Source organism: Lipomyces tetrasporus (genome assembly GCF_029532465.1).
Source record: "Lipomyces tetrasporus strain NRRL Y-64009 chromosome Unknown POJ06scaffold_4, whole genome shotgun sequence".
In the NCBI taxonomy this organism is placed as follows: Eukaryota; Fungi; Ascomycota; class Lipomycetes; order Lipomycetales; family Lipomycetaceae; genus Lipomyces; species Lipomyces tetrasporus.
Genome location: NW_026611599.1, coordinates 441,767 through 462,630, shown reverse-complemented (window position 1 = coordinate 462,630; position 20,864 = coordinate 441,767). Strand labels below are relative to the sequence as shown.

At 46.2% G+C, this 20,864-nt stretch overlaps 5 protein-coding genes across 5 annotated transcripts; 1 reads left to right on the top strand and 4 right to left on the bottom strand.

Annotated features, from left to right (window-relative positions):
• Positions 1–2,607: 2,607 nt before the first annotated feature.
• POJ06DRAFT_237165 (uncharacterized protein) lies at positions 2,608–3,639 on the top strand (the record flags this gene model as incomplete). Its single annotated transcript, XM_056185941.1, has 1 exon — positions 2,608–3,639. One exon carries the CDS (start codon positions 2,608–2,610, stop codon positions 3,637–3,639), a length of 1,032 nt encoding a protein of 343 aa, XP_056044454.1.
• An 849-nt stretch (positions 3,640–4,488) lies between these two features.
• Positions 4,489–6,247, bottom strand: POJ06DRAFT_86255 (Zinc/iron permease). Its single transcript, XM_056191666.1, has 2 exons — positions 5,916–6,247; positions 4,489–5,857 (listed from the first exon to the last, which is right to left on the bottom strand). The coding sequence occupies exons 1-2, from the start codon at positions 6,099–6,101 to the stop codon at positions 4,745–4,747; spliced, it is 1,299 nt and encodes a 432-aa protein (XP_056044453.1). The 5' UTR covers positions 6,102–6,247; the 3' UTR covers positions 4,489–4,744.
• Positions 6,248–7,611: 1,364 nt separating this feature from the next.
• Positions 7,612–9,807, bottom strand: POJ06DRAFT_250147 (uncharacterized protein). The gene is made up of 5 exons (XM_056187256.1): positions 9,594–9,807; positions 9,436–9,505; positions 9,306–9,384; positions 9,112–9,250; positions 7,612–9,048 (listed from the first exon to the last, which is right to left on the bottom strand). Exons 1-5 carry the CDS (start codon positions 9,667–9,669, stop codon positions 7,835–7,837), a joined length of 1,578 nt encoding a protein of 525 aa, XP_056044452.1. The 5' UTR covers positions 9,670–9,807; the 3' UTR covers positions 7,612–7,834.
• Positions 9,657–10,453, bottom strand: POJ06DRAFT_86121 (uncharacterized protein). The gene is made up of 2 exons (XM_056191665.1): positions 9,787–10,453; positions 9,657–9,724 (listed from the first exon to the last, which is right to left on the bottom strand). The coding sequence occupies exon 1, from the start codon at positions 10,369–10,371 to the stop codon at positions 9,922–9,924; it is 450 nt and encodes a 149-aa protein (XP_056044451.1). The 5' UTR covers positions 10,372–10,453; the 3' UTR covers positions 9,657–9,724; positions 9,787–9,921.
• Positions 10,454–10,468: 15 nt separating this feature from the next.
• On the bottom strand, positions 10,469–20,515 carry POJ06DRAFT_267168 (uncharacterized protein; the record flags this gene model as incomplete). The annotated part of the gene is made up of 10 exons (XM_056189214.1): positions 10,469–10,503; positions 10,560–16,155; positions 16,220–16,432; positions 16,502–16,599; positions 16,652–16,719; positions 16,771–17,500; positions 17,554–17,670; positions 17,724–18,294; positions 18,355–18,726; positions 18,779–20,515. The coding sequence occupies 10 exons, from the start codon at positions 20,513–20,515 to the stop codon at positions 10,469–10,471; spliced, it is 9,537 nt and encodes a 3,178-aa protein (XP_056044450.1).
• Between the last annotated feature and the right edge of the window lie 349 nt (positions 20,516–20,864).

Genomic DNA, 20,864 nt, shown 5'->3' with positions numbered 1-20,864 from the left:
CGAAAGCCTCATAGGATGTTTTCTTTGGTAATAGTAGGGTGAAAGGCTGCATAGAACGCCGCAAAAAGTTTTCCTTCCTTATGTGGCTAATCTGAGCCCGCATCATGTCCTCGACTTGCCGCCCGTACGCTTTCTTTAGCGGCCCGAAACAACCCACATCAAGAGGTTGGAGATGTGAGACGAGTGCGGTGGCATACAAAGAGTAATAATATTATTATCCTTGCAATAGAGCTCGAAAAGTGTCGAGTGGTGACTCTCATGACCATCAAGGACTAGGAGGCGATATACGCCCTTAGATCGATCTTTGGTATGTTGATCAAAGTGCCGAATCCAATCTAGGCCTCGTTCGTTTGTAGTCCAGCCGTTTGGGCTTACAGCGATGACCCAGTCTTTCGGGATCTGGGTATCTTCATACCAAGCTGAGAGGTGATATTGACCTGCAACGATGATGTACGGCGGGACTGCCCAGCCTTGGGAATTGACCGCCTTGAATAACAGTGACCCATTCCCGTCCTCCAGGCTGGGCCATTTTCGGACGTCCACGTCGCTCTGCGCTTACCAGTCGAGATAATGCCTATCATAAAGCCAGTTTCGTCGAAGTTGTAAATATCCGCCTCGTGAATGCCGTATTTCGTAATCATGTTCTGTACGAGCTCAAACCATCCGCCAATCACATCAGGATCTTCGTATCGGGCCCTCCTGTAATCGTACCTGCGTAAGACACGCGTTTGGAGCTCGGGATACCGCGCAATGAATCTCGAGGTCCAGTTGGTGCCAACACGCGACGCGCCACGCGCGTCAAGTACGCGATTCGCCATATCTTCCACACCAGAGATCCGGGGAGGAAATGATCGCGAATCTAGGTCCAGGATGTATTGAACAATCATCGATTCTTCCAGATCCGTGACGTTTCTCGAATTGGCCACAGTATCGCGTCGTGGCCGTTGACCGCGTCTTCTACGGGCTAGGGTTGCGCGGCTAACTTAATATATCCGAGCGGCCTCGCGAATGCTTAGCTTAGGACTTTGTTCCATAGCCAGAAGGGCTAGAATTAATTGACCTTCGTCGCTTTTCTTTGCCATATGTGGTTGTGACAAAAATGCGGTAAAAGGTAGAGATTACTAACGAAGTGGAAAAGTGTCTCACTCGGTGGTTTGTCTCATTCGGCGGTGAAGTACGTTATTAGGACCTCGATTATAAGTATAATCTACTCACTGTTACGAAAAATTCCCGATTAAGAATTTTTGGTGATATCCGGTTGGGAGTTTGCGTGCGGTCACTAATCGATAATTCTAAGTCACTAAAGCTTTGAAAGCGTAACTATGACTTGGTATGGAAGGCTGAATGATATTTCAATGCTCTCCCATAAAGGGGGGGGACAACTGGTAGGTGCAGGCACCCTCCCAACGGCCACAACACAAAAGGATTATTTTGTGCCCAAATTGAATGTGTGTATTACATACAAAGCAACGACGTATATAACAAAACGTTAGGCTGGGGGCCCAAGAGCCCGAAAATGAGTGTCCCAACCCGAACTCTAGTGAAAATCAGAGAACCACCAACAACAGATATATCAAATCTTGCCACACCTGCGACTCGATCAAGTTCAATGGAGTCAGCGAAGTTCGGGATGTCACCAAGTTGGCTCTGCTGTGTCTTCAGCGACGACATCGAGCATCTAGTCCGACGATATCGTTGGAGGCTAGAGTGGGATGCGCGCTGACTGACGCTAGACTGTCTGATGCAGTATGCTGAAGCGGTCGAAGCGAAGAGCGGCTATCAAGGTGTCTGGCGCTTCGTTGATGGCACTTTGAGGCCGATCTGTCGCCCCACACGAAATCAAAGGGTCGTGTATTCGATGGGCGAGTGTGTATTTTCGTGCGTGTTTCGGATAAAAAAGAGACGACGCGAGTCAGTCAACAAATTCCTGCTAAACGTAATTCACTAACTCCGTGAATTTTTTTGGATTGCACAACGCCGTAACTTCCTAATTGGGACTTGACCCCCACGACCTGTTTCGAATAGGGTTTAGTGGCTGCTATGATATCAAAACAGGGTGCTAAATCCCTCTAATCGGTGGCTAGTTAAGGCTCATTGGTATACTGCTTCGCGCCTCTAGTCGACATCCAGAATAACTTACGAATGGTAATCCGCCGTCAGCTAGAATATACGTTCAATCGTGAGCTCGACTGATCCGGTCCGCTCAAGATCATATCGTATTTGCTCGACCGTAAGTGTAGGTGCAATACTTTGAACGACCTCAATCATCCCCGGAGTAACTGGGCGTCTTCTCCGGTACGTCGTACTGGCTCCAGTTATGTCCCCATCCCATTAGGAACTAATGATGACGGTGGCGGTGTCAATGGAATCACGAACCAACCGTATTAACAGAAAGCCTATGAATATGCAGGCAATAAATGTCGTCGCACTGTCGCTCGCCATTTGGTCCAAATGGAAATCAATATTACAAACCGGCCGATCAGCTTACTGTTCAAGCCCCGCATGTGGTCTTCGCTCTTCCGAAGCAACTGGTTTATCTATGTTCATGCAGTGTAGGTATAGAGTTTATTCCTAGTCCACCGTATAGCTGCGGATCGTTGCATAAACATGCCTGCCTGGACATATCTCTTGCGACGATCTCCTGTTCTCCTCGAGAATCAAAATCAGCAAAGTAGTGCTGTGGAACGCGGAGAAAATTCCCCCCCTCGTCGACTATCCTTCGGTTATTTTGAATCTCTGAGAAAGAAATCTTTCGACGATGGCATGGATCTCACTACATTCTCAGATCTATCAGCACAGGTTCTAGAAGCCAATCCTCAAGCCATCGATTGCGCAGCCGAGATAAACAGACAAAGCGACAGCGAAATGGTACAAGTACAGGAACAGGAACTAACCTGCACGCATAGACAACTTCGTTATTTATTTTTTCGCCCACATGACCAAAGGTTATGCAAGCGATGCCAAATGCTGCTATATATATTGGCGGAGGAACGAGCAGTGTATGACCAACTATTGTCAACTATAGAGCAAAATCGAGGGGGTGGTGCATCATCCGCACTAGCCAGACAAGCGTATATCGAAGCCAAGCGAATCGTTAGCGAGGAGTTTCATGCGACTGCCAACATTGATACACGGATCAAGAGCGGGCAGGTTAGCAACAAACGGTCTGACGGCGTGGAGTCTGAGAGGATTGTCAAACGAAGCCTCATTACATTAAAAAGAGATCGAAAAGGTAAAATGCCGCTTACAACAGTCGGATATTCAGTCAAAAAAGATTGGACTACGATGGAAAGTAACAGCAACACTACGACAACCACAGCCAGAAGAAAAATGCACGCCACCTTTAGAGTGAAAAAAAGTACAAATCGAAGAAAAAGGCCGACTCACTTATTGAAGGAGACCAATATCAGGGCTGAAATGATTACCAACAGTCTCGCGTCAGAAACTTTGCCGGACGTACATAGGGCCGGCATCAAAGTGCGCAGGCTTCGAAAGAGAGAGTCGGAAAGACTATTACATGACACATCTATAGACTCACTGTCTGATGATCTCGAATATCCATTTGCGCAGAAATCCACATCTAAGATTAAGTGGCGCCACACGAAACGGCGACGCTCAAGCAGGCTTGCGAGTGTGTGAATAATCCGCACATCCCAATAAGCGTGATCGATATCCTATACACGAAACTAATTTTCTGCAGCCAGCTCCTACATTGATGATAACGGAACGAAAATAGTTGTCAGCCAGCTGGGCTGGGCATCTCTAGCACTGACTGTAGCTCACTTCATGATTTTGGTTGTTCATGTGCTCTCAACATCTCGTGGTTCATTCGCTAGCACCCGCTTCCTAAAGGCACAAACAAATCACTGAAGTAGTAGTGCAACACTTCATGTTAGACTGCCAAGGTAGGAACCAATGGAAAGTCTGAGCAGAATTTGGAACCAGTAGGCTTATTTCTCAGGACAAGCCGTACGGTCATGTGAAACTCCGCACTGATACTGTACGTACGAATTAATGAATGCCAGTCTAATATTATCTGTACCCACTAATATCTGTTTGCTCTTGGGTATAAACTATGTAGTCTGTGCCTATGTGGACGGCTTAATATACCTACAACCTTCCTACATAATACGGCTACGGCTGAAGCCGATACCTTGTCTGTACACTCCACTCGTTGCACGTCATGCTCAGTCTCGCATGTTAGCGTGCTACGGCGCTCTGAAGCTCAGATAACTGAGAGAATTTCCTCTCTGTTCAACATAGTATGGCATTTACAATGTCCTGTACTCTGCAGCCGGAAGTCCATGGGACACGTCGGACATGTCCACGGGAGTCCACGCAATGAACGGAAGAATTCTGTTCAAGATAGACGGTAATTGCAGCACGCCAGTGCACTTGCTAATCACATAATAAAGTACTCCACAAACTCAAACTATCTCCTAACCAAGCAGTCTAGAACCGAATATGCAATCGTTTTCGTACCACCATATTGCAATAACAACAAGTCCAAGCTAATGTACGTCAGACGTAGACCAAACCTAGCAACCTCAACTATGCCCAATGCCCAAAACTACCAGACATACATAGAAAAAAACCGAAAATATGCCTATCAACATCAGGGAACGGATGAAGAAACAAATCTAAGGAAACAAGGCAAAACACCCCCCTCCTCTATCCGAATTTTAACACCCCTTCGCCTACTGACACTGTACCATCACTCGTCGTTAATTGAGACTCTATGCAATCAGACATCCCCCAAATTCATCGCGACGCCCACTAAAACAATACCGGCAAAAGCCCAATTGATGCATACATTTGGTTTCCGACTGTAGTTAACAGCGGTAGCAAACATCTGAAGTGCAATTATAGTTAAGAAGCCGGCGACGATGCCAAAAAGAACGCCGTACACTATGCTTCCTTCGGTCTCCGGCTGCTGACCACGGAAAACTAGCCATGCAATTAGAGCACCGGCGGGCTGTGACAGTCCCCCAAGGACAAAAGCGGCACCCAGCGCCATCCATCGCGAACCAAGAGCGAGATATAAGGGAAACGCAATCGTAAATCCTTCAATGAAGTTGTGGATCGCGAGTGCGATAAAAACACTCAGTCCAAGTTCGGGATTGGCGTACGACGTTGCAAAAGTTATGAACCCCTCTGGAACCTTGTGCAGGGAAATGGCTAGAGAAGTCTGCAAGCCAATAGAGAGCATGTCCGCAAATGTGGTAGTAGGTACGGGTGCTGCTACCACTGTTGACTCAGCACCGTTGACGTCATTGATATTGATAACAGTCGATGAAGCAGATGAAGTGCTAAATGAGGCATCTTTTTCGAACTTATTAAAGTCCACTCTAATGGCTTCAGGAAGAGACGACCTTGCTGAACTTGTGCGAGACAATTGCGCCTCTGTCTCGCTAGAATCCATGTTCTCCTCCGCATAAAGTGAGCGAGTAATTTCCACCATAAGAGGGGAGTGCTCGGACATAGCGGAGCCATAGTTAGCGACGATGATAGGCCTGTTATGAATTTCATGGCTCTGTGTCTCAGTGGAATGAGAGTGAGCATGAGAGTGCTCATGGCTCTGCAGTCCAAGCCCAGCTGAGTCATTCCCGTGAGACTGACTGTGGCCATGAGTATGACTGTGTCCATGAAGGTTGTCGATACTTTCATGCGCGCAGTGAACGACACTTCGCTGGGAAACAGCATGAATGACGAGGTTTAGAACTGCAAATATGGCTACGCCAAGTACGTAGGAGGCCATCACCACCAATCCCGATGGTGTTTGCTGATCGAAGAGCGAAGGCGAATTCACAACATTCTCTAAAGCTTCTGGAAGTAGCTCGTACATCGAAGTCAAGATCTGTTATTAATGGACGATCATTAGGTCGTTAATTCCCAATTGCAAGATAGTTACATACCATGACGCCGGAACTGAGACTGAATCCGTACACGAGAATTCGTTTATCCTCCCGGATATCAAAGTTCTCAAATCTTTTGAACCGTCGAAGCACTAAATCACAGCAGATTATATAACTGCCTAGCACACAAGCAATTCCTGAACAGACCGCTAGCAGCCAGCCTCGCTCATTATTGGAGAGAACCATTGCTAGCTACTTGTGGGCTCTCGAAACCAGTGACGTGCTGGTTGAAACTTGCAGTCAGAAAATTCTGTATTTTGAGTGAGGTTTTTATGAATGTTCAGTCGGCATTCGAGTATTCACAATATTGTGCACCTTGAAGGTTAGCCACGATGCCATAGCCGCGGATGATCCCTTCGAATGGCAATTGATAATTCAAATCGCAATTTTCTGGCCAGACTTTCCACCGGTCCGCGTGCGCAAGACTCCGAACTAACGCAATACGTACTAGTTCTGGCGATGGAATTATTCGCACGGCCTGCCCCTGAATAATTAACTCTGAAGCGATATTACCCGGCCTCCTTGATAGGCTCGATATATCGAGAACATATGTGCACTCGTGACGCAGATTGAACTTGCAATCAACAACCTCTCCTCTTACTCGATTAGTGTTATTCATTTATTTTAAATTTTGTTCGAATCCTATCTCATAGGGATCGGCACGGATAAGGATTTTCCGTTATCCGTATCCGTATCCGTATCCAGCCAACATATAGTTATCCATATCCGTATCCGTATCCGTAAGAAATGGGCTATATCCGTATCCGTATCCGTGATATCCTCGCAGGAATGGCGAGAATATGAATAAAAGATATTACACCATCACTAATGTGAGATATACCGTGCAACTGGGTTAGATACGACTGTCGTATAATGCTTAAGATCGATCAGGCGATCCATACGTATTAACCCAGGTCACATTGCTCTGCAAATGAGCCGGATGAGCAGGTCTAATATATGTAAAGATCAGCTTATATGCAGGCAACATAAGCTGTTGTTATTGATACGGTTTCCATATTTCGTGCCCGATTCTACGATTGCTCTGATCGACTGATGATTGCCGCATCTGGATGACAAGAATTAAAATTTACTTATCTAATTTGTAATTAAATACGAAATATGAAACAAGCATAACTACAAATAAAAATAAGACTTAGAAAATAAAAACATGGCTAAATAAGGCTTTCTTTGAATGACTGGCGAAAGGGAAGGATCCATGTCAGCATTCGCTTGCGATAACTTGGGACGCAGATTCATCAGGGGATATAATGTCAACCGAAAATGCGGTACCTGTCTCACTCACTTCAAGGCGACGACGCGAACGGGATCGCGGGCCTTCGTCAGAGTCGCCTTCACTATCTGTGCCGGTATTCAGCGCATGATAATCAAGACGCTTCGCTCGAGGGGGGCGCCATGCAGGGACCCCATCCGGGCCAAATGTATCGTAAGATCGACTGCAACGTGCACAATAGATTTCTAAATAGCTTACCGCCTTAACGTGGTTATCTATTTGACTATTTCCTTTGGAATGGCTGACTGCATTTTCCGAATACGGTGTTTACAATGCGAAATATCGACAACGGTCATGTGCACCGCACTATTCCATATCGGCTTGCTTTCTATTCGTTGAATAAGAAGGTGCTGTTCGGGTTAAGACCTATGGGAGGTTGCGCTACAGTGCAGGTGAGTTCAGCAAGTACCCTTTAGCAGCTCATGCGTTCAATTGTGACCACAGACATTACAAAAATACATTGTACAATACCATAAATACAGTTGTGCGAATACGTAATTAATACAGCAATGCTTCAAACCCAAAAGTTACAAGGAATAAGTAGGACAGCACACCAACTTGAATTCAAACTATCGATATTCAACATACATGCACATCTAGTAGGTAACAGCTCGTCAATAGGAGTGCCTTACAATAAGCTCGTTTCGTTAGAATTAGTGGCAGCAGATTTCGCAAACGGATTATTCGATCGCTTTGTCGCTGCCTCTTCATGCTCCATAGGACCACCAATTCCAGTGTGATGGCTCTGTACTCCGAATGGAGATTGTGCGAACGCGTTAAACTGTCCAGTCGATCCCGTATAACCTGTACCAGTAGAAGTCTGGAAGGGTGACGATGAATATGCATTCTGGAGAAAACCAGTTGACATGGGATACTGAGCAGCAGGGTCAAAGAGGGCATTACCTCCGAAAATATTCGCCTGTGGTTGGTGCTGCTGCTGCGGTCGAGGTTGGCTACTATGCGAGTATCCAGTGGGTTGACTCTGGACAGGTTGCTGAGCAGTAGCCTGCGAAAATAGGAATGGCGAGGATGTCTGTGATCCGCCTGGCGATGTATGCTGCGAGAGAGAGAACGACGATTGTGACGTAGTGGACGTACTAAAGGGTGATTGAGAGGAGAAAGGCGATTGCGATGCATTCTGCGAGAAAGGTGATTCCGATGTTTTCTGGGGATAGAACTGTTGTGCTGCCGGAAACAGCTGCTGTGAGTACGGATTTTGCCCAGTAGAGTCGGAAACATGCTGAGATACAGACTGAGCCGGCCCAAACACATCTACTAGAAGATCGGTATTATTGATGTTACTGTATTGTTTCGCCTGGAACGGAGTTGTCGACTGCTGATATCCCGTTGGCTGTGACTGTACCTGGAATGCCTGGAATGGAGATGTCTGAGAATAGCCAGTGGGCTGTGGACGCTGCTGGGAAGCAGCCTCCTTGGCAGAAAATTCGTTAAACAACAAGTTACTGTTCTGCGTATCGAAATATGCTTTCTGTTGTTCTTTTACCGCCTCTTGCTCACTCAACTTAATAGCTCGAGCCATGTCCTCGTCTTCGACGACATCTATAGTAAGGCGTTCACGCCTCCTAGATTCTTCTTCTGCCGCGGTGAGTTTACTCTCTTCCAGGGCCTTTCGGAAATCTTCATCGTTATCATAATCGGACTGAACGGGCGTTCTTCGCGGAGGACGATGATCATACGAGGGGCTAGCGTGTGAACTTCCATTGAACATGCTGTCACCTGGCTGACTCATCTTATCTCGCATATTGCTTCTGCTGGCTCGTTCGGATCTAATTCTTTCATCATCCAGTAGCAACACCGTAAGGTCTTTCGCCTTCGCACGGACTAGACAATTGCGACGGTCAGCATCCAATTTTCCAACGTAAGCATGAGCCACTTAATACGTACCGTTTGCTCCCTGATCACGACCTTCTTCATCGACATACTGAAACTCACGTAACGTCTTAATAATAAAGGTATTATCTTTAGCCCACCGCACTACGTCCTCTGATCCCACATGGATGCAATAGTCTAAAACAACAAGAGCCTGGCGTCACCGTTAATTAGATGTATTTCCACACAATATTCGCGAAAATACTAACCTTCATTACATGACGCCAATTCTTTCCTTTGTCATTCAATCGCCTCTCGATCATATCCATAATCTCTATAAAGGAACCACTAGCCGCTATGAGTTTCTGCCATCCACTCCAACTTTATCAGCAAGCTTACGGGTCGAATGTACACTGAGCAATCTCATTCATGTCCGTAGACACCGGACCCCAGGGATCATTACTGGTCGCTACAGCTTCATGTTAGAAAATCCTCTCGAAGACCAACCGAAGAACCAAGTCACTTCTAACATCTGCCTGCCAATAGATACTACTAACCGTTTCGGACCTTGATCTGATTTGAACTGTACCCGTTGGTGACATTCTTAATGGATCTCATGAGAGATTTCGACATGATGGTGGTTAACGAATCACACGATAATGTAGAGATTGCCGAAAATTTGGCGTAACTAGGACAGTCATAAATAGTCAGTTTTCCATAATGACGTTCCCTAGAAGCCGCTAATTTTACCTTATGTCAGTTTATTTGAAGGCTATTAATGCACACTCCGGGTCTTTATGAAATATGTCGACAGCGTCGAACGCCCGAATACGATACGACTGTCGAACCGACGATTGCCAACCTGAGGTTGATGACGACGGCGGGTCAAGAACTCGAGACAGAGCTGAGCGAGTTGAATAAACTCAATTTCCCCATCAATTTCAACTTGATACTCGTATAAATGCGGCTTACTGCCATAATCGCATAAAATTCTAAGCACTGAAGGTCTTTATATGTAAAACCACGGCGCAAATATGCCATCACTTGTGCTCCATCAACCATGATGTCATATCGAAATCTTATGATAACTAAAGGACGGCAGACCCTCAAATATGCAATTTTGAAGTAACTTAAGAAAAAACCACGATAACACCAACTTCCCAACCCGATGAGCCTAGCAATAAATACACTTGTCCCCCTACCGTACCTAATAATGCACCGCGTTGTGTTTACATACATGACGAACATCTTTGTCCTGTCACGTAAAACCCCAACTCCTACCATCCATAACATTACAAACTCCAAGAGCAAGTAACAAGTTACCCTTTTTGGCATCTAAAACATAGTTAGACGCCATAAACGAATGCGAATTAAATACTACAGAATGACCAAGCAAACTTACTTGCTAACATCTCATGACGAGCTGAGTACCTTAAGCATTGCCAAGTACGTTCGAGTACGCCATTTCTGTTATATTAATACCACGCAATATTAACATAATCAAGTAGCGAAAGGCAGCTTACCAACTTTCCGAGACATAGACTGCAACGCTATAATAAGCGCCTGGTGAGTCAACCCAGGGAACCTGTCTCTATTTAATCCAATCCACTCTAACGGAGGTGTAGCCTCTCCCATATCTCTCAGCTGTGGCGTCGCAATGAGCGGTGGCTCGAGAGGAATATACGTGTAACTCTTGTTGAGTTCAACATCCTTGATCTTCTTCTCAAGTTCCTCGCTTTCTAATAAATGTGACCCGTACTTTGTGCCATCGACGGCGGCTGTCTTTCGCATTTGGAACGATCGAACGTGAGTATTCCACATATCTCGAATAAAGTTGATCGAGCCAAGATTCCATCCAACGTCAACACGCCCCTCGAAAACACTTCTGAAGATGAACTCTACGGTCGTCATCATCCCTATAGGTTGCCAAGTTTTCATCGAAACGCTCACTGCAGGAACGCGAATAATGATGCCCCCTTTGGCGTCACCAGTATGTTGAACAAACTCTTCAACAGTCACGAAATTCAGGTCCTCCTGGAAGCGTTTGGTCGTCGACAACGCAACTAAGAACTGGCCCAACATCAACTCAAGATGGCTTCTGATCTTCGCGGATTCCGCGTCAATACCGAAGTTCGCGTGTGCATTCATAGCTTCCACCTTGAGTACTTCTGAATCTGACAACGCACTGGGGAACACGTTCACGATGACGGTCTTAATTGATACGTTCAGTTCAGTGCGAAGTCCGATTGATTGAAGCTTTTCATCTCGAGTCCTGGGAGGAGATACTTCTGGTTCCTTCAAGTTCTCTGTTAGCTTGAACCTCTCCGAATCCCGCAACACTGCTTGATATGAAGCCGCCCTATCCTGATCCAGACGAGTAATTGCGTTAAGAATGGCTAACATGTTGGATGGTGCCAACACCGTTAGATAGACCTTAATGGCATTACAGTCCGCAATGCAAACCAGTCGGTCGCAGATATCAGGTGTAGTTCCTCTCTGGTTGAACATTGTCAAATGAATAGCACTGCCCGTTGCAATTAAGAACAAACGATAGTCAAAATAGAGCTTCGCACTCAATGCCTCTATACCCGTGGACACTTGAACTAATGGGACACCAATGCGACCATCATCAAGCACTTGCCAACGAATAGCAGAGCGTGCTCGAATATTATCGAAAGTAAGTTCACCACCGAGTCGGCCCTTGGACTCCGCAGAAAAGTGGCACAATCCAAATGTTAAGTTCTGGTCCCAATCGGACGATTTCCGCGAAGCTAACCACACTTTGTCTAGACCAAGTGCCAATTTCCCGAGCGACTGACCAAGGTCGATCCGTCCTTTCAAGTTGGTCAACATAAAATCAACATTCCAGGGGAAAGCATTGGTGGACGCAACGCGATGATATCTCCGAACCAATAACTCGGCTCGCTGATCGGCGGTCTTCTTGGGATGTGACGTTGCAATACTATGATCGCGTGACCAAATATCTTGAAAGAGTAGTAGATCGTGGCTCTGCTTAATGTTGAGATCCAGCAGAACTTCGTTGACTTTTCCAACAAAAGACAAGCCAGTGTCGCGACTCAATTTCTGACTACTCAAAGCACCGACGGTCAACTCCTCGACAGCAATCTGACCACTTGACTCTCGAGAGTAAATATGCTGCAGAGATGCCCTCATGTTTAGCAACCGCATCGCACAAGAGAGAGATCTAGTAGATGATGTTTTGTGGAACGTATTCAGTGTCAAGTAAAGCTCGTCGACAACTGCATTTGCGGCAACTTTCGCAATCGGCTCACAACTTAGGGTAAACTCCTGACGCCCAAACCGGAGCCCGAAGTTCAATTCGAGATTGCCCAACACCTCGGATGCTTGTACAGGCGAATTTGCGTCCTCCTGCAGATCGACTTTGGCCTCAGTCACAGGAATAGGCGCTTCCTTTGGCTCTCGCATTGCATCCTGTAGATACTTAACTATTTCTATAGCTACAGGCATCACCTGAGGGTACAGCTTGTTGACAGATGACTCGATCAATATCTCGCCACAGAGTGACTGCGTACGGGATGCAGCTAGGTAATCCATCAAAAAATGAACTCCAGGAACTCGAAGTGTCGCTACGGGCCCTGTTTCCTCATGTTTCTGCTTCCCAAGTTCTGCTTCTGGTTTCGGCCCGAACGTCTGCGCACGACGACTCAGTAATGGCTCCTCGGTATATTTTTCGTCAGTGCTCCCAATGAGTTCGATGGTAGCACCGGCAAAATCCGCGCTAACATTGGCAGAGCTGAAGAAACACTGACCAGCTTTCGTGAGGATTGTTGGTTCAACCGCAGTACCATTGGACACTAACGTCTCGTTGTGAGAGGCCGATCGACGCTTATAGTTTTCGATCTTCTGCGCAACTGAATCTGCCGTTTTTGATACCGATGATGCAATAGCATAAGCCACTTTGACGACCGAAGAGATGATCTGCACGTGAACATCGGAGCTCCTGATCGCAAGACCCAGCGCTCTATTACTTGCATCGTGTTTGAGCGACACACGGACTGATATCTCTGGTATCACGGACAAGCTCTCGGACAATAGTTTGGAGCAGTTTGCAGGTTGTGGCGTTGGATTAACCTCCTTCACGATCACTGCGAAACCGCCGACGACCATATTAATAAAGCCCTCTCCCTTTGACGCCAGGCTAATACTATCTGATTGGAAAGTCATATGGAAGTTTCCAACAGCGTCTTCTTCGAAGTTGTCAGAAATCCAGTGAAAGGATCCATTCAGGAGCTGAACTCGTATAAGTGATTTAAAAAATATTCCGTCCCATGCCTGCTTCTCTGGCGGATTATCTGCCTGCAACGGTGAGTTGGCATCTTTGAGCTTGTTGCTAAGATGGAAAAGTTCTTCTGGAAGTTCAATGTTCGTCAACCGCTCCTCGAACTGACTTAGAATCTCCACAATCAACGTCGCACTGTAAGGCGATATCTGGAATCGAAATATATCATTCTTCACAGCAATTGCATGCCGAAGCAGCTTTCCGTCGTTCTTGTGTTCCACAGTCTTGCATGATAACATCAAATTCGTGTCTAAAACCTGGAAGCGCCCACTCTTAAACTTCTCGTTTATCACAGTGATTGAGATCTTTGGCAACTTCCCAAATATTGACAGTCTAGACACCAGACTGTCAATCGAACTATCCGTTGCTGACCTCCCTTCGACCTTAATATCATCAATTGACATAATAATCTGTGATGCTAAGCACTCAGCCTTGATTACAACTGCCTTTATATAGAGCGAACCCCGAAGTCTCAGGTTGCTTGCGACGGGGACCTTCGATGGCCGTTGGTAGGATTTATGCGACTCAAGCAACTTAATTGCCGTGATCCATTCATTTTGCGCTCGCACTAATTCACCTTTCGTTACATCGCCAGACAGTACACTAGCCAACGTCGGAAACGAGGATGCATCTAAGTTGACAGTGTGCATATTTATGCGTATATCCGCTGCCCTAGCAGTCTTATCGACAGCTTCTATCCGAATCAAAGTAGTCACCTTCGGGAACTTTGTTGATGTAATCATTGACTCCCGAGATTTCTTCCGCTGCCTGAATTCATGGACCTGCTCACCGGCTTCAAATGCAACTGATCGAACGCGATTAATTATTGGGGTCGATATAATCTGAACCGCTGATCCACGGATTATATACTTCAGCGACGGTAATACGTTTAGTAATACTTGATAATTGCGAAGATCCAGAGTTATTCCCAGTTTATCGGCCGGCTCCAGATCAGTCGACGCCACTGGCAGCTGACTATCCAGAGGACTGACAATTTCCGCTGCCTCGGCTGTATTCACAGGCTTTGGAGGGAACATCTGAGACAATTGCTTGACTTCGTGATTGACAATGTCCCTCAAAATTACGGCAAGACCTATTGAGTTCTCGATCATTTCAAATAAGAGCTCATTAACGCGAACGTATGACCGAACATCGGACGGATTATCCAAAGTCGGCACCGATATCCAAATATCTGAGCGCTGTACTCCTAGAGTGAGTAGTCTCCGCTCACCCGTGGCATTAGGCCCGAGCAGATCCAGCTCGAACGCGGTAGATCGCAACAAAACTGATGAAGGTAATGCCGACGGAACTGCATGTGGGTAGTTACTGTTGCTGATAAAGCCAACCATACTCGTTTGTATATTGTGACCTGAGGTCTGAAGTCTGAAGTGTTTGCTATTGAAGACTGAGATGAACGACTTTATAGCAATGACAGAATGACATTTAACGTCCATCTTCTGCTGAGGCAGACTGGTTTCCTTAATCAATGCTGTTGTCTTTGCTGGAGGTGCTGGTTCATCGGTCTCCACGGACGCAGAGACTAAGCGGCCATCCAGAACACTTTTGGCGTCCTGTATTAGTGATAAGGAACTCCAATTGGTGATGGCCCGCACTTCTTCGCACCCTGCAGATACGTCAACGACATTCTTGGTACGGATACGATTCTTCCGTATCACATGATGCTGCTGACTTGAAAATACCGACGTAGCTGACATTGAAGTTGGCAGATCTGGAATAGGCGCTGTTTTCGACGATATGCTAAAAGTAACGTAAGAAAGTTGCAGATAATCCTCTTGCTCTGTACCGTTTGCAATATATATTGTAATTGTCTCGACATCTAAGAAGAACGCCACTGTTGAACAAATTGGCTCCACAATTCTTCGCTCGCCATCAAAGACATGGGCGAAAATGTAGCTAGTACCGATGTCAACCATTTCCCAGCTTCTCCAATCTGACATAATACGAATCGATTTATCTTTAGCATCATTTGGTGGTAAAATGCTGTCGACAGATAAATCCCTCTTGAGTCCAGCGCAAATCTCGGCAGGCAGCTCTCGATATATGTGACGCAGCCGGGACATGAGCTTCCAACTGTCATTGGCACGTATATGCGACTTGGATGACCTGAGAACGTAAGCGGGCCGAGTAAGGAAGGCCGGATCATGTGATATTTCATAGGCATTGCTTGCCACTGCAATGAGATACACGAGATTTTTCTTCCGGTTCTCTTTCCTAGCCGAAATAGCCGCAGTCTTTTTGATAATCGGTTGCACCTGCTCTACGATGTCGATCAGAGTGTGAACGATCCATCTCACGTCCTGATTTTGTGCTATAAATCCGGCAGATCTGATCTTGATTGAAGTAGAAGCCTTCTCTGTCGCATGATTCCAGGCCTCAATTCTTTCGATCTGGAGCTCCAATGCTGTACTCTGCTTTCCTGCCACTTCATCGTCGACATGTGCGAGACCCAGTGTCATCTGAAAGAGATTGAAGCACATACTGCAAACTCGATGCACTGGATTTCGGCGAATAGATTGTTCAGTGGTTGCATCTTTACTCTTGTCCGACAGCCGTAGACTCACTGTGACGGCCTTAACCTCAAGATCAATATGGTCACCCATGGAAATCTTGTCAGGAACCATAGCACAATCTGTTAGACTATTCTCAATCTTGCCGTAGCGTATATGAAGACCTGGAATGACTACCCGAGCGCTTGTCACGAGCGAAATTTCCATAAGATTACTCTCCAATCGTTCAATCACATCGATCTGCAATCCGTCAAGCATGGATGACACGTCCTAATAACGCGCGATCAGAACCGGCCCTACCCCACAACATAGTACTAATCCGAGGGGAATTTACCTGTTGACTAAAAGAATCGAGAACATCGACAATGGCCTCAGTTCCTGACGGCGATAAGAAACCATCTATTCCTCCTCTGAACTCAACCACGTAGCTATCGTATCCGGTGTTGGTGCTGTCCAAAGGTAGAATACTTGTGAGATCGCTTTGAATCATGCTCTCATCCAGTTCATAGATCTCTCTCTCATATCCATTCTTTATACATTCCAGATCCTAGAGATATGTGAGCAACCTATCAAGCTCAACCACGATTTAGTGAGTGGCCAGTTATAAGATACATACCCTAAACGCAGTTACACATGAATAAGGCGGCATAAATGTGCTGGCAAATTTTATCTCCTGCTCAGCCTCAGCATTTTTGCATGTAGCATTGTACGCATCTAATCATGTCAGCTGACCCTTTGGACTTAAAACTAAACAAATGTACTATACATAGGTAAGTTCTTTCATTGGAGGACTCTCTATCCATAAGCTTACTCAGGTCATGATGGATAACTGAGCTATGTGCATGTTTAGTCGCGACAAATGACAGCAAATTGAGACCCACTTACGACAACGACTCTCCTCCGGAACTCGAAATAGACTGCGCCCCTTTCCCCTTCCTTTCATTCCACTCCAACGAAACCGACCTGTCGAGCATAAGTGGCGGTGGCATTGGCGGCAAGGGTAACGTAACCGGAATCTTCGCCAATTCTCTCTCGTCTAACTCCACGGTTGTCTGGTCCTCCAGCTCTGGCATCAGGAAAAAAGGAACGCGATTGAATAGATGGTCATGTTTACGTATATGCTCTTGCTGCAACCTCAAACGCTCCTTACCGTTCTTTTTTCGGTCGAAGTTCGTGATATAAAGTGACGTGGTGAAATATGCGAGCACTCGACTGGCCTCGACATCTTGCAATTTTTCACGACAAAGAAAACTTACGACCGGTACCTTCACTGCAACTCGAGAATTGTAAGTTTGCGTGCCGAGATCATTGAGACTCACTGAAATATCCTCAGTAATCAGCTCCAACGTCGACTTCTCGTTATGAATCAACATCCGAAGTGATGGCATATTCATACGCAATAACGTTGCGTCGTATAGAGGTGGTTCCGGAACTATCAGAGCATTTTCCTTATCTGAAAAAGTAAAACAAAACACCGAAAAGGCATTGGCGATGCCTTCGTACAGCTTCGGCGCTCCTTCAGTGAACACTATTCCTAGGTCAAAGTCCCAATTGCAAATGTACGTTGGCTCAGAAGGTGGCAATCCGAACATACGGTGGCCGAACACGTTAATGCCTGCCAACAACTTGTCAGATAAGAGGAATCACGAGACCGACGTCGTGACTTACCGTCAATGAACATTTCTGGCTTAGCCTTAGCGACTTCATGCCTCTCGACCATCAAAATTCGATCGTCAGGCATATCCAACATAATGCCCTGAATTGGACTTATATTCATTTGGAGATCTAGCGAAGGTCAGACGAGACTACCCTCAACCAGAAACACGTGGCGGGCGTACCCATGTAATAGTTTGTGAATCTTAAGTCCACTTCGAACAAATCCATGTCCAGTCTCAAATGCGACTTCCCCGAATATATATTTGTCGGCAATATTAGAGTGCCGCAGTTTGTCCTAAATGAAACCAAGACATCCGTAGCATTGACAGTACCCTGAATATCCGCACCTGAAGGCGGCTCTTTCTCTCCGTGACTCCTGCTGGTATTTGATACACCACCTAATACACTTTCGGAGGAATCATAATGATATGTTTTAATCCCGTGTTGTAAGTAATCCGCTGCTGTAACGCTTCGCGTGAATTCGTCAAGGGTCTTGAAATGAACATTATCGCCAAAATAGTTTTCACGGACTTTGATCAAATAACGTATCAAAAAGCCATACGCAATCACCGCAATTGAACCTGTAGAAAGATTTATAGTTAATGTATCAATAGGCAAAGAGCGAGGAGATTCTGTATATGTGTATGAACCGACAAGTTCAAAATCCTTAACTTTGCCGAGATTCTTCGATGCCAGAAAGCTCGCTTGCGTATTCCATGGTGGAGCGTGGAGAACAAAATCAACCACTTCAGCCTATTCACAAATCAGTTCCACTGCCATACATATTCGAATTCGAGATGTATTACTACTCACATTCAGGTGGAACGGAACTTCATTGACAATCGGACTAATCTGTTCCAATGGCACCACAATATTCGCATCCAATTTCGGACCACTGAAGGCTAAGAAGATATTATCGTCAAAGTCTGCAGGATTGCTGATAATGTTCGAGTCATTGACATTCAAGTACAACGCGAAGTCTGATAAGGAGAGGTTTATTAGGAATTTCTGAGGGATAAATGAAGAATATGGCGTTTCAGGTCCTGATGAAAAATCCGATATCATATCCGTGAATATTGTAACGTGCTCGCGAAGAAGATACGCTTGCGCACTTGAAGCATCATTATTGAATACCCAAGTCTGGAGGCCGTTCCATTGGAGTGGGCATGTGAGATCTCCACTCATCTATTGCCTTGTTAGCCGTATCCAAATGTTGTATACAACGTCATAATCGTGCCTTATGCGACTTCGCGGACCACAAGATATCATGGTTAATGCTTGATCTCATTTCGAGGCTGTTCAGGTCCGCGGTCATCCAGTTCAACCAACCACTTTTAGATGGGACAAGCGCCGACGTGTACGTCATTGTCGACAGCTGTGACATTTTGAGCTCAATCCAACCAAACGACCGAATCAGGTTAGTGGATCCGACCTCTTCCTTCCGTCTCTTGAACTCAACGTCACGACTGGGTTCGCGAATGGGTATACGGAGTATAGTAGAATCGTCCATCTCAACGTAGATCTTGAACTCCGTGGCTATTCGATCCTCTCCAGGCTGTAGCTTCTCACGAGGCTTGCTATTTACTTTCGCTGCAGGGAAGAACATTGACTGCAAAACGACGCGCTGTCGGTCAGCCCATGGGCCATACTGAATAGTCGCCGCGCGAAGGTAAAGATCAATACCCCACTTAGGTGGTTGACCACCATTTCCGATGTCCACGCCTTCTAACCTGTCAACATGCATAGATGCTTCCAATGGAACTTTGCCTGCAACATCGTAATACAATGTGAAGCGAGCCTCGTCAGCATCGAGAACAGAAGTACATTTGGCATATTCTTCAATTTGTTCGGTATCGGCCACCGGGTCCATTTCCTCGTCATCGAGATATCGGGAAAGTCCATGCCATTGTCCACTATACGCATCATCTTGCCCTGGACGACTATGGCTGCTAGTTGGAAACCGGCCATGTAAAAAGGCAAATAAGTCCATGAAACTTCGCCATTTGCTAGTTTTGTACGTCATGTTCAAGTCAATTTGCTTAGTCTCCTGCTTCTCGCTGCTATTTCCGTAGGAATTAGTGTTCGCGTCAGGCTCCTTGTAGTCCATATTTGCTCGGATTTGGATACTAGGACTATTGAAGTTGAAATCATACACCATCTTATACTGGTCCAATTCCGATCGCGAGCGAGCAGCACCAACCGATCCAGCGGCAGATGCAAAGTGATAGATCATTATATTCGGAGTTCTGACATTTCCAACGACCATAGCGCCCTTGTCGCATTTAATTTCTATTGGAAAGAACTTAAGAATCGTGGATGCCTTCTCTTCGCTGTTAAAAGTTGCATATGACGCATCCCGATGCGTCTTATTCTCACCAGATGACGCATCCTGCGCTGCAAATGATGATTCGCTAGAATCGGACTCTGGTTTGCTCTGATTCAAGTCGGAACTATTCACATCGGCACCATTTTTGTCCGACCCACTATCTGCGCGTCCATTCGCGGCTCCAAACTCGTGCAGGGCCGCAGCATACGCCGGCGTGCGGTTATACACAAACCATTCCACGCCTTCCATATACAACACAAACCGCGCCGGTAGCCCGCTATTCTTGTCATACATTTTCTCGGAAACTTTCAGCTCCGATTTACGTGTCCGGTTCAACCAATACCGCCACGTGAAATGTCCCTGTACCACAAAAATCGACTCATTAGTTCCTATGTACCGTACATCCTTAAAAAAAACACGTCCGGCTAAAAACGAAACTTGTATTGAGCGGACGTCTATATATACGCGGTAGCGGTGCCACGTATACCAGCGTAGCGACAGCGACAAGATCGTCGCGATTACGCGATTAAAGTAGAACAGCACGAAGATCGTGGCAATTCCTGACCCGAGGAGCTCGACGAGAAAGACCCAGCTAAACCCGCCGGACGCACGGAGCGGCACTGCCGCGAACTCGGAGCTCGAGTCCATTGTGAGCGAAACTCCAGTTCGTACACTAGATTAGAGGATTGTATCGGCGGCTCATGGCGCAGGCTATTGGGCAGTTGAAGCACAGCTATGTATCTTCTTATCGTCTCGCGGATATCGATATAGTGTGAACGACGTCGTCGCGATGAGAGTTGTTCACGGTGTTTGATGCAGGACGGCGCCAGCGATGCGAAGGCGGATGTGGCCGTGCGAAGAAGAGCTTACACTGCCACAGCATAAGCCTCAGCGCTGGGAATTCGCCCACAATAGTGTATTGGGACCAGATGTCAAGCACTTAGCGAGTCATCAAAGGCACCATCGAAAGCTCTAAGAACCTCCAGTAAGAATTGAC